General features: G+C 41.4%; 1 protein-coding gene across 3 annotated transcripts in view; it reads left to right on the top strand.

Annotated features, from left to right (window-relative positions):
* Nucleotides 1–13,299, top strand: part of CDH20 (cadherin 20) — a 220,088-nt gene that overhangs the window by 151,938 nt on the left and 54,851 nt on the right. For all 3 annotated transcript variants that reach the window (XM_032152130.2, XM_058438290.1, XM_032152131.3), the window contains exon 2: nt 6,837–7,233. In XM_032152130.2, coding sequence (XP_032008021.1) covers nt 6,988–7,233 — 246 coding nt within the window. In that variant the 5' untranslated portion in view covers nt 6,837–6,987. The remainder of the gene's footprint in view (nt 1–6,836; nt 7,234–13,299) is intronic.

Raw genomic sequence — 13,299 nt, 5'->3', positions numbered from 1 at the left:
CCTGGCGTAAACACTCCATGTCATTACCTCTGCTGTTAATTGCTTCTGTTGTTGCTGCTGCTGCACTATTATTGTTAATAATGGTATTTATACCTATGCCTATTCCTATTATTATTTCTATCACTAGTATTAATGGTAATACCTCCCTCCTAAACTGTAAACTCCTTGAAGGAGGAAAAGGAAACCAATAGTTACTGAGCATCTACTATTTTTCAGGCACAAGACTTTAACCATCTCTCAAATATCTAAGAGTTTCATATATTTTTTTTCTTACTTAATTACAATCACCCTGTGAGACAGAGTCTATAATTACCTCCAGTTTCTAAATGACAAACAGAGACGTAAAGAGATGAAGTCACTTCTTCAAGATTGCATAGATAGTAAGTGGTAGGGCTGAAACTCACTGAAGTTTGTCTGGCTTTGCAATCCATTCTTTGATTAAACATATTGATACTCAAGATTTAAGTCTTACGTTTAGGTAGCAAACTTACCTTTGTCAAAAAATCTTCCTGTGAATTATTTTTTATGGGTCCAGGGAAAACTACAGGATTTTCCTAACTTCCTAAAATGCTGTACAAAGGCAAAGTCATAAGAGAAAACACTGAGTAGCAATTACTTGCAACTTCTTATCAAAGAAGAGTGTTAGCCACATAATTTCATTTTAAATACATGCTTTTTATAAAGAACGAGAACAGATTTAATGCAATTATAAATGTCACATAAAACGAGAAATTAGTAGGCATGTGGAACAAGTCTCAGAAATCAAAATTGATCATTCTTGTCTAACTGTAGTCAGAGAAATTGCCCATAGACCGGGCTGTAGTTTCATTAGCTTGATTAAAAGTGAAAACTGGAGGAAGGGTAAAGTAGGTCAAAAACTTCCCGACTCCTTGAAGATTAAAACATTTACTAGATACTAAGTATGGGTGAAAGGATCAGTAAGAATCTATTCGCCAGCCTTGGTGGATACGGAAAAAAAGACAGGGCACCCTGGACTGCAAAAATTGATTATAACAAGAATGAAAAGCACAGAGGAATTGGGCATGAACTCTAGAGCAAGGATTTCTAAAGTGAAAATGCCTTTATTTATGACCCAAGCTAGGGAATTCATAGCTAGAGGGTCAGCATGTATACAGGTAACATACGGCAAGTTTTACTATGGGACTGACCAAGTTTTTCAAAGCCAGGGCTCTTAATTATATAATTCAAGCTTTCTATCAATTTTTTTTTTTGCTCTACTCCACACACACACACACACACACACACATCCCTACCATTATACAAAACTAGATATTGTTCCTAAACCTCAATTAAGCTACTGTATACCTTCCCCTCACCCACATCCACCCCATAGTTCCATTTATGAGCTCCCAGTTTCATTTAGAAAACAGCACTCTCGCAGAAACTGGTTGAGTGGTGGGAAGGAGAGGGAAAATAAGTAGGAGTGGTGGGAAAGAGAAGATTTCAGAGAACTGACAATGGCCTGAGTGAACATGATAACAGCTGAACCTTTAGGCTCAGGAGTGCCACCATTTTTGAGGAACTTGGTGGAGAAGAAATTCATAGAAAGATAAATAATGAGAATTAGAATAAGCAAGAGTGGTGACCATCTTTTCTAAGAAATCTCCGTGGAAATTAAGTATTCTTTTTCTTCTTCTGTTCAATTTCTTAAAAAGGTAATACTGTAATTCCTCAATTCTGCATACAACATCAATGTATTAACAGCTTCTCTGAGGAGTGAGGGAAGCCTACTATGAGAACATTAAATGCGTAAACATTGATTTTTAAGATATATCTCATTTCAGAAATGTTAAGTTGGGAGGAGGGGTGTGGTGAAGCAAGTGAGGGTTAGGTAGGGGAGTGGAGGTGAGAGTACAACTCAAAATTCAGCAAATCTAGTACCTGGACTACCTCTTCTGGCCCTGTTGGGAGTTGGTGGCTTTGGGTGGGCTGGTGAATTGACGACCACAAAAGAGCCATGGAGCTTCCACTCACCTAATGACTGTCCCAGAAGAAACTGTGATGGATAGAACCTCTGTAGTAAAAGAAAATTAAGCTGTCACTTTTACTTACAGAAAGAGCCTCAAAAATGCACTTAGAAGAGAGACTTTATGGAGATCTTAGACATTACAACAAAACATGACAGTGTGTCATAAGGTGCATCAACTTTAAATCAGAATATAGCTCAATGTCATAGTGCTATTCCACCTCCCAACCAAGGTTCTCTCTCGAGAAATAGAAAAAAAAACCATTTTGGCCGGACGCAGTGGCTCACGCCTGTAATCCCAGCACTTTGGGAGGCCAAGGTGGGTGGATCACGAGGTCAGAAGATCGAGACCATCCTGGCTAACATGGTGAAACCCCATCTCTACTAAAAATACAAAACATTAGCCAGGCGTGGTGTCGGGTACCTGTAGTCCCAGATACACAGGAGGCTGAGGCAGGAGAATGGCGTGAACCGGGGAGGCGGAGCTTGCCATGAGCCGAGACTGGTACACTGCACTCCAGCCTGGGTGACAGAGTGAGACTCTGTCTCAAAAATAAATAAATAAATAAATAAACAAACCCATTTTACTTAGGAGTTAAAACCCTTCTGTATAGAGTACAGAAGAAATTAAAACTTAGTAAATGAAAACAACTTCCAGTCAGAGAACTGTGCCCCCTTTCAGCATATAAAACCATACTATCCACCCTGTCCAAGACAGATCCCTAGTGATGGACTTTGGTCAGTAGCACAAACATACACAAACAAATCCAGAAATGTTGAAAGTTTATTTACAGAAGAACTCAAACTATTTTCTTTACGGGATTCTGCAATGGGAATATTGTTGTTTGTGAAGCATACATATTGAAATACACGAACAACTTTTTACTCCAATTTATACACGTGACCACCTGTGTCATTCTCTGGGGTTTTGTACTCTACACAAAAGGATTTTAACCCCTAAGTAAAATTGGTTTGTTGCTATTTCTCAAGAGAGAACCTTGATTGGGAGGTGGAATAGCATTATGACATTAAGTTGCGTTCTGATTTAATGTTGATGCACCTTATGGTACACTGTCATGTTTCATTGTACTATCTAAGATCTCCATAAAGTCTCTCTTTTAAGTGCATTTTTGAGGCTCTTTCTATAAGCAAAAGTGATAGCTTAAGAAGTTTAGCTCTTAAAACCATGACACCACTGTCTGCATTTACCTCTCTTAAAGGCATTAGGCCACACTTAAAACACCCTATCTTCTTATATGGAGTCACAAACAGAGTCGACTGACTGCTTCTATAGAGATGTCATTTGAGCTTTGCTAAGTAGTACTTCCATTAACCAAGAAAAGCTCTGGAAAACTGGAATAATGAGGAAAGAAATCAGAGCAAGACCATAAAAGCCCAGTTCATTTCAAAGAGAAAGCAGTAACCATCCCTTCCCACTACATTTTAAATATCACAACGAATCTAAGTAACAAAATAAACAATTCACTGAGAGCACACTTTATGTACAACCTTAATTTCTTCCTACTGTGTTCATTACGAAGCTGTTTTCTTTCTTTAGGGAGGATGAGGGGGAAACTTTTAAAAGACTCATTTAACACAGAAGTCAATTTCCACTAATGTATTCTTCATGTGGCATATGTAGTCTTCCAAAGCAGATCCATATATACAAATACACATGTATCAGTATCTTCTTTTATAAGAACAACAGCAATTAACCCACCCCAAACACATTATTGCTATTCATATCCTCTAGGGAAAAAACATAAATATGAGAACCACCTCATTTATAATAAATGCAAACTGATTAGTATTTCTGATAGAACTGTTTTGTAAAAAACACCTCTAATTGTGAAACGAATAATGCAACCATTGTATAACCCAGCTTTTACCTTCTAGAAAGTTAGGCAGAGAGTCTTTTTCATGCATTCATCCCTGAGGAAGTAGAAATAAAGTGCTTTGCACCAACTGTTGCTATCAAGTTATGTAAGACAGAAAGAACTGGTATGACACTGCGGTCTTTGTGATTTGGGGTGTGTAAAGGTACCATCAGCTTTCACAGAATCACCAAGGGCTCCCCAGGTCAAGATCCCAAAGCCACCTTTGTACGTGTTCAGTGGAGGGGAGGAAAATAAGAATTTGCACTAGTGTGTAGGAGGCCAAAGTAGAAAAGAGGGGGAGATGAAAACAGAGGCAACCTGACCGCCTACAAAATATTCATCACAGATTTCAAAGAAGGCTTTTCTCCTTGAGCTGTTCAGATCATGCCTTGGGTAGGGGGATAGGGGGTTTTAATTGGGAGGAACACATGCCTAGTTTGTTAGAAATGGGAATATAAAAGACACTACTGAAAATTCCTCAAATCTCATTCTGTACATAAAATGTAGCCAGTGGAAGCAGGAGAGGAGACATCTGCACATACCACACATGCATGCACAGGCACTCTTACATTCAAAGCAAGTTGCTAAACTAGCCAGAGAAAATCACAGACGTGTGCTTAGGCAAAATATAGGTAAGAAACAAAGATATTAAAGGGAATACACTAAACAGAATACATATATGTATGTATGTATGTATGTATATATGTATAGTGAGTTCTAGCTTTAATCAATGCAATCTGCAAAATAATTTTCTCTACTATTGAAGAGTTTTCTAATAGCTAGCCCTTCATTAAATCTCCTCAGATGGAACCCCAGTGTTTGGTTATTACAGAATTAGACTGAGCCAGAATCTGCTACCAGACGGTACTTATCACAGATGTAGAGATCTGAAAAATAACAGATCTATACTATAAGCCCTTTCAGAATTCTGGCCCCAAAGGTGCCCATAAAATATATATTTCTGGCTTAGCTCCATGATTTTTACATATGACCCAGGTACTTTATCTGACTGTTCAAATGTCGGTTGGCACCTTAGTCATTTACAGGGCACTTTTTTGCCTGCATGATCCCATCAGACTCTTGTGATGGTCCAGTGAGGTAGGTGGGAGAATTATTGTCCCCGCTTAATAGATGAGGAAACTGAAATTCATACAACTAAATAAGTCAGAGGTAATGAAGATAGAACCAGTAACCAAACTGTCTCTTAGTCTAATGCACTTTGAGGAATTATAGATACGTTGTGTCTTACAATATACAGAATATTGCTTTTATGGTTTACTAATCACAGTATTCTGGCAGTGGCTTTTTTTGTTTTTTTTTGGCAATGCCCTTTAGTCTGCCTTCTAGGTCCTTAAAACAGAATAGCTATTTCTCACTAATCTTTGTCATCAATTCGTTTCCTGGGTTAAATTCCTTCTTCCTGAACATCTTCCTGTAGACAGGGATCAGAGAAACATGAACTCGGCTTCTCTGTTCCCTAAGGGAAGATGTCCACCAGTCCAAAGAGAGAGAGAACAGCTAATATTTGGTAACCCACCTGCTAGCAGCACCATTGTTCTTTATTAGCAAACCCATTGCCCTAATGAGGTGCACCTGGCTTGCTTTTTCTTAACAATCAATCTGCCTTCAGAGCTGGAGCTTGTAAGAGGCACAGCCTCCCATTCTGCTACAAAAATTCTATAGTCTCCTCAGCTACTTTATCATTTCTCATTAAAGTGATTTCTTATACAGAAATGAAATGGCATATTGTATTAAATAAGTATAAAATATTTTAAATTTTCTTTTGTACATTTCAATCACGAGTATTTGAGAGGAAGCTGAAACCAGTTCTGATGATGACAGGTGGAAGGTAGTAATTGAATTAGCATCAATGCATTCACTTCAAACCACTTGTAGAAATGAAGTGTTATTTAGTTGCACAGAGCTGCAATCTCCAAATACACACATTTGTTCTCAGATGACAGCAGTTCTTCAAATTAACAGTGAAAATATTAAGCCGACGGAAGACATTTTGGTTGTTTTGACAGGTTGAGTGTTATGCCATCTCATTAAACCAAGCCAAGTAAGGGAAGAAAAGATTGATGAGGCCATAGCCCAGCAGTGAGGTCACCAGCTAAATGTGACTGCATAGCAACAAAAGAAGTTTGACTGATAAAGATGTGTCCCCAGGGTAGAAGTCCCTTTGCCTAAATGAGTCCTTCAGGTCAAGAAAGGAAATTTGTTGACTAGATTCTCTTAGCTTGCTCCCATAGGCATGTGACTAATAGCACTTTAAAGTCTGCTGTGAAGGATATAATGATTAACTGACCATTTAAATCCTAGAAAGGTCACATTAGCAGCCCCTATCAGTGCTTCAGAGCCAAAACAGTAGAGTGTGAAACTTGAAATCCACTATGAGCTCAGAAAATGATTAAAGTCAGAAGTGATCCATGGCTGCTTATAAATGAAGTCCAAGATTTCTAGCATTATCAATAACAGCAGTAGGCACGAGATCATTGTGGGTGACCAAAAAAAAAAAGGTAGTTGGATTTTCCTATTTTTTTTAATAAGCAAAGAAAAGCAGTTGGGCTAATGGAAATATTAGTTATTAGCTGTAAATTTTGTAAATGAATGCTGCTTTTAAGAGTTTAAGAGCCTGTCTGATCATAAATATTTCAAAGAGCACACTATTAATTCAAACCAATCAATAATACAGTATAACCCTCCAGCTAAGTTACCAGTAAGAAATTTATTCATCACTTTTATTCCCACCAAATCTATATCCAAAGGTTTGGGATTGATTATAGCAAGATGTGTTGTCTTATTATCAAAATAGTATTTATTACTCCAACATTTCTAAAGCAATAACCTGTTATGACTTTTTAACTCATTGAGTAGAAAGTTGAATATTTACTGACATTTCTTGAAAACTTGCGACCCGCCTGCAGGAGAGAATTTGACATCATCACACTGTGTTTTCCTTAACTTGACAGGAAGTCAACTTCAAGCAGATTGACTTGAAACGGGATCTCATTTGGGAAACATAAGTGTCCAATAAAAACTGTGTATTTTTTTAAATTTGGAAAATACTCAAGTTCCAGTTGTTTATCATTCTCCTTCACTTTCTGAAAACCTGGCAATCCCATGTGGACTTCTGGTAGAATGAGCAATGCAAAGAACTGGCTTGGACTTGGCATGTCCTTGTACTTCTGGGGACTGATGGACCTTACAACCACCGTTCTCTCGGATACCCCAACACCACAAGGTGAATTAGAAGCACTCCTGTCAGACAAGCCACAGTCACATCAGCGGACCAAGAGGAGCTGGGTTTGGAACCAGTTTTTCGTTCTGGAAGAGTACACTGGGACCGACCCTTTGTATGTCGGCAAGGTAAGAAATGCCAAGTAGAAATGACCCGGGTATTGGATATTGAAATTGAATATGAATTGAGTATCAAAGTTGACCTAGCCTTTATCTGAGGCCTGAGAAAAACTAGAACAAGTGGTACGTTACGTGACACCTAGCTGAAATGTAACTTCTGCTTTGTCAGATACCAGCCTGAAAGGAAAGATTTATTTCCTTGTCCATGTCTCTGTTATGAATGGGAAAAACTGGGAACTGGGATTTGGAGGAAAAGGCTCAGACCCTGCGAGAGCTATTCAAGTCCTAAAAGAGGCAGCAGCAGCTGTCTGGGAATGACAGAATGGGGGAGAGGGAAACTTGGAAATACAAGAAGAGTACAGAGTTTTTTGCTTTGTGTTTTTGTGGGGTTTTTCCAGAGCATTTCCAGAGGTATCGCCTGAGGTGCAAATTTAATGAAAAAAAATAAAAATAAAACATTTTTCATTTCAGAAGATCTTAGCATGTGCTTTAGGATAGTTGGAAACAATAAATATATTTATAAATGTTATATTTGAATTCTCTTGATTTAATCTATCATTATTTCATCTTTAATCCTGGATTTTTCCTTGTTTATTAGGGTGTTAATTACAGATCATTTGGTGAAAGCAACCAAGTGAGAGAGAATGGGAGACAAGGAATTAATTAGAAGATAAATAATTCATTCAAATGGTAACTTAAACGCTTGTTTAGCACAGAGGCTGGGAGCATGGGTTTCAGATTCAAACACAGGTGGGTTCAAAGCCCAGCCCTGCCAATTATTTCTAGAGGGACTTTGGACAGGTCACCAAGCCCTGCTCATCTCGGCTTCCTCAAAGTCGAATGAGGAGGATGAGAGAACTGCTCCTTCTCAAGTGTTGTCTACCCAAGTTCTTTCCCCAGTGTCCACTCACTTCTTAACCCAGGTATCTGGCTTTGGTCCCTACCACTGACCCAAAGCTGTGTTTTCATTGCTTCTCAAGACCTCCCTACTGCCCAATCACACCTCCCAGTCACAACCTCAGACACTGCTGACCTGTCTCTCCTTGACTCATTGTCCTATCTGTGCCATGACCTTCACAATCCCATTTTTCCTTCTTTTTTTCTTATCTGTGTTTGTGGGTCCTCTCCTTCCACCTGACCCCATTTGTTGGTGAGCTTGTCAGCTTTGCCCTAGCCTCTTCTCCACATACTCATTCCCTGGGTGGACTCACCACCTCTGCAGTTTTGAATGCCATGTCTATGCCAATGAATGCAAAACTTCTATCTCTGGCTTAGACCACTTCGGGTTATAAATCCTACTGCATATGCGACATCTCCACATCTTCTACTCATAGGCCTTTCCAATGTAGTGTGTCCAGTAAGAAACTTGTTTTCTCCCAAACGTAGTCTGCCCCATCACCCACCCATCACCCATTTCCTAAAACTAGAGAACTGGGGATCATTCCTCCCTTTCTCCTGCCCACACATTCTCCCCCTCTGCAAATTCTGCTAGTCTTATGCCAGAATCAACCCCAAATCCTGCATTTCTCCCTGCTTCCACCATCATCTGTCACCTGGGCAAGTACCTAGCCTCCCAACCAGTCTCCTCATGTCCACCTGCACCTCCCTCCAATCTGTTCTCCACCATGGTCTTTTTAAAATTTAAGTCCGATCATGTCACTCCTCTACTTATGTCTCTTCAATGTTTTCCCACTGTGCATTGAATCCTCCAGACACCTCCACACAGCTTACAAGACCATCCCTTTCTGGATCAGCCTGCCTCCTGGCATCCACCCATGGCCCATGCTACTCTCTCCCTCATTTTCGCATTGCAGTGGTATGACCTTCGACAGTTCCTGCAGCCTGTCAAGCACTGCCTTTACTGCTCCCCCATAATGAAATGCCCTTCCCCTGGCTTCTCTCATGCCTTCCTTGACCACTGTCTAAGGCAAGCCCTTCTGTGAGACTCTCTTTCACAGCCCTAATCACAACCAACATATTTTTTATTTACATGTTTATTGTCTGAAGCCTCTGACTAAAACTAGAAGCTCAATGAAAGCAAGAACATTGCTCCCATTTTATCCCCTAGGCCTAACACAGCATTTATCTTATAGAAGGTGCTCAAGATGATATTTAATAAACGAATGTCTCACTGTGTAGTAAGGATTAAATAAGCTAATGCATGTAAAGCACTTTGCACAGTACTCAATCCAGAGTAAAACTTTCATTATCCTTAACCTGTAGTAGTAAACAGTAAACAGTACTATAGTAGCAATAGTATTAATAGTGGTAATAGTAACAGCATTTAAGGAGTTCATTATGGGAACTCAACAGCTCAGCATACCTAATGCAGTTGCAAATCCCTTGGCCTCAAAACCTGTGAGTTTTCATTCACTTCTCCTTTCCTTATCTTTTACCTTCACGTGCAATTGGTCCCCGTATCTGCCAATATTTCTGTGCAAGTTTCTCTCGGATGCATCTCCTCCTCTCTAGGCTCTGTCATGACCATGATCCTTTGTTCTCCCTGATTAGATTAACTACACCGGTGCTGCCTGTCTCCCTGTGGAGAGACTCTCCCCATCCCTCCTCCAGGATGCTCGGCGCATTCCTCTCCCTGAAGCACCCTTTCCATCATGTTGCTCCTCTGATTAAGAAAGCACTACAGTGCTTTTGAACGCTATCAAAGCTCCTAGCATACAGTTCAAGGACTTCCTCCTCCCTCACTCAGCCCTCTTGCACAATTTCTCAAATCAGGTCCTCATCCCAATCAAGCTGGACCTCCTTAACTGGTTCTGCCACACATACCACGTTTGTCCCTGACCCCACATGTGTGCCCACGCTGCTGCCCTGCCCAGGACAGGCCCTGACTTCCACTCATCAGGCCACATTCAAATTCCTCAAAGTTTTAGCTTAAAATCAGACAATTCTATCATGAACATATCTTGTATCTACTCAGAATTCCAAAGACTTCTAGCTTCTCCATATCTACATAACATTTCTTCCAAATAGACATACGTGGCCACTGCTAAGTTCAAGAAAAGAGTATGTTTGCATTCAGCAATTTTCAGTAATTACTTATGTGCACATACAATTTAGGGCTCTCTTCCCTCCTCCCAAGGGTAGAAATTGAGACACCACTCCCCAACTTTGTCTACACCTCCCTGACGCTGAGTACTTGGCACAGAACTGGCCACACACAAAGAGTACAGAAGAAAAGGGTAGCTAACGTTTTATTGGACTACCACAGTACTATGTATCGGTCACAATCACATCAAAGCAGATCATTTAATCATCATAACAATGCTGTGAGGTGAGTATAACTAACACAGGGAACTAGGCTCAGAGAGGTTATTTATGTTCATTGCCCAAAGTTACACCGAAGGTAGCAGGGAAGCCCAGACTGAAATACACATCACTCCTACCTCAAAGCCCTGGCTTTCATTTACATTGCCTTGTCTATGGTCAGTGGCTTTAGACTAAGCCCGGAGGACACACACAGGAGTCACTGGTGTTTAGGTGGGATCAGGAATCTGAGCCAGGCTGCTTCCTGAACCCTTTATCTCTGACGCTGGGTAGTTCTTAGCTGTGTAGCACCCTTGCATACTCACAATTAGTGCTCGCCCTTTCCAAATCACCCCAACCAAGATACGAGACACTCATGCATCTCAACAGTCATCTGATCCAATCCTCACACCAGCAACCAAGCGAAGATTTTTACCCTGCATTAGGTGTGTTACCTCTACATGAAGAAGATAATTATATATTCACTTTTCCCCTTTACTTTCTTTTGAAAGGGAATTCATCCACTTTCATTCTCTTTACCCAGGGGCATTCTGCTTGTCACCTTGAGCTCCGGAAGATGTCTGTTTAGAGAGCTTGCCAGAGTATTTGCTTATTTCAGGAAGGAGTATGGCAACAATTATCAGCTGTAATTGGTATGGCCTTATAAAATCCACACTGGGCTTTCCAGGGACAAGGCGGTGTCAAGTTAAAGCTAGATTATATTGACATATGCAAAGAGAGGGATGCTGAGAGCTTGTGCTTGTGCACGAATCTGTGGGTCCAAATCATGCCGAGGTTAACAACTACATGGAAGCTGCCTAACCACAAACTGTAAGCACTCACTGCATTCTCAAAATTATTCAAGGCACTCTGACAGTTTGTCAACTGTGAACATCCTTCTTGTTTTTGAAATCTTAAATCAGCTAAGATTCTTCAGAACCTGCTTGTACTTCCCATCACTCACTAATCCTTTGGCTGAAGATCTTAAAAACTAAAGAATGATTAGGATAAGTGAGACATTCACTTGTCTTATTCTGCCTAAAATATATTTTTAGGAAGAAAAAAAATATTTTCCCAAGATGTACGTAACTGTGCTGCTGACTCTGCTCGGAAGCTTCTTACCTTCCTCCAAATAGCTGGTGCACAGTCAGTGTTAGTTGAATTAAATATGGGTAAATATAAAACACATTTTTATTACACTGCCAATTTGCTGAGTGACTTGGAGAAAAGCTGTTAATGTCTGCTCTTTGCCATTTTTGAAACCAAATGTGTATTCTACGGCTGGTAAAGCGGAATATTAAATGTGCATTGCTGCACGGGTTATTAAGCTGGTATCTCTCAACCCCATGCTCACCTTTCCATACTCTTGCTTTGGGTGCTGGGCTGAAACTTTCCAAGCCATAATCTCTCCTCTTCCAACCAGCTCCTCTCCCAGGTAGGTTCTGCCTGCCGGAAGAAGGTAATAGAGGGAGCCCAGGAGGCAGGAGGAGGGAGGACTGACTTGCTCCTCATCACACCTACTTCTAAGAGGTCTGAGTCCCAGGGAACAGGGGCACCTCCTCGAAGCTCCTGAGGCCCCAGCCCAAGGAGCAGCACTCCTTCCTCAGGGGTCTCAGGCCCAGCCTCAAGGGGCTTCCCTCCAAACCTGCAGATGCCAGAATCCCCACCTCCCTCCTGTGTTGCCCCAGACAGAGGGGCACTGGCTGTTTTTCCCGGAGTTGCGCTCTCTCTCTGTCTCTGATGCCTTGGGGCTTCCTTCTGACCTTTCAGCCCTCCATTCCAAATTCTCCCTGCTGAAACCAGGTGTGAGTTTTGTTCCCTGACTGGACCTCGAACTGATAGGCTTATGGGCCTCAGAAACCACCTCTGTGTAAGTATATCCTGACATGCTTCAAAGCTGAGACACTTCCTGCTTCCCTGGGGGTGTTCTCTATCCCCTCCCCACTCCTTTTCCCTTCCCCCGCCTTCTTCCCTCTCCCCTCCTCCCTTCCTCTCTCCTCTAACCCTCTCCCTCCCTTTCCCTTTTTCCCCTTTCTCCTCCCCTTCTTCCTTCCTCTCCCTCCCTCTCCCTTCCCTCCTTTCTCTCCCCTCCTCCCTTCCTCTCCCCCTCTTCCCCTGCTCATGTGCACACTTGCACATGCAGACCAGTGCTCCAAACCTCCTGGAAAGCTGTTCCTAGCTCTGTTAACCAGGGCTAACACCATCCATACGGAACTTTTGCCCTCCCCCAGACCCTTCTTCCAATACAGTTTCATTGCGCACTTACAAGACGTCAGGCCCACATCAAGAGGAAGGTCACAGGGAAAGCGAAGGCCTCACACCCAAGCCTCAGCCCAGACTCCAGGGCATCAGCCAGCTCCCAGGAGTCAGGGGCGCCCTGCGGTGAGCTCTGCCGCCATCGCCATCGTTTCTTAAAGCGCTTAAAGCGCGCTCACCTGCGACCTGCCGGGATCACAGGTGTGCTGAATATTACAAGGATCACAGAACAAACAGTTTTATTTGATAAATAGAGCACCTCGGAACAGTCCTGGGGTGGCCTTTCAGTCAGCTTCTGTTTTTCCTTCCCTACATAATCAGCAGTGCCCTAAATTAAACCAATTTCATTAAAAGTCCTATGCCACATGCCATAAAATTACATACATACACTGTTATATATGTAAACATACACCTATATGCATACGTATACATGTTTTTAATTTAAAACACCTTCTGAAATCCTTGTTCTCCCCACACTTCTGCTCCTCTGCCTGAGAACACAGGTCAAAATGGAATAGATTTTCATTTGTTTGTAACCAGGTCTAAATGAAATGGCTT

Source organism: Hylobates moloch, unplaced genomic scaffold (assembly GCF_009828535.3).
Source record: "Hylobates moloch isolate HMO894 unplaced genomic scaffold, HMol_V3 SCAFFOLD_5, whole genome shotgun sequence".
Classification (NCBI taxonomy): Eukaryota; Metazoa; Chordata; class Mammalia; order Primates; family Hylobatidae; genus Hylobates; species Hylobates moloch.
The sequence above is the reverse complement of the archived record's forward strand: the minus strand, read 5'-3'. Positions and strand labels throughout refer to the sequence as shown.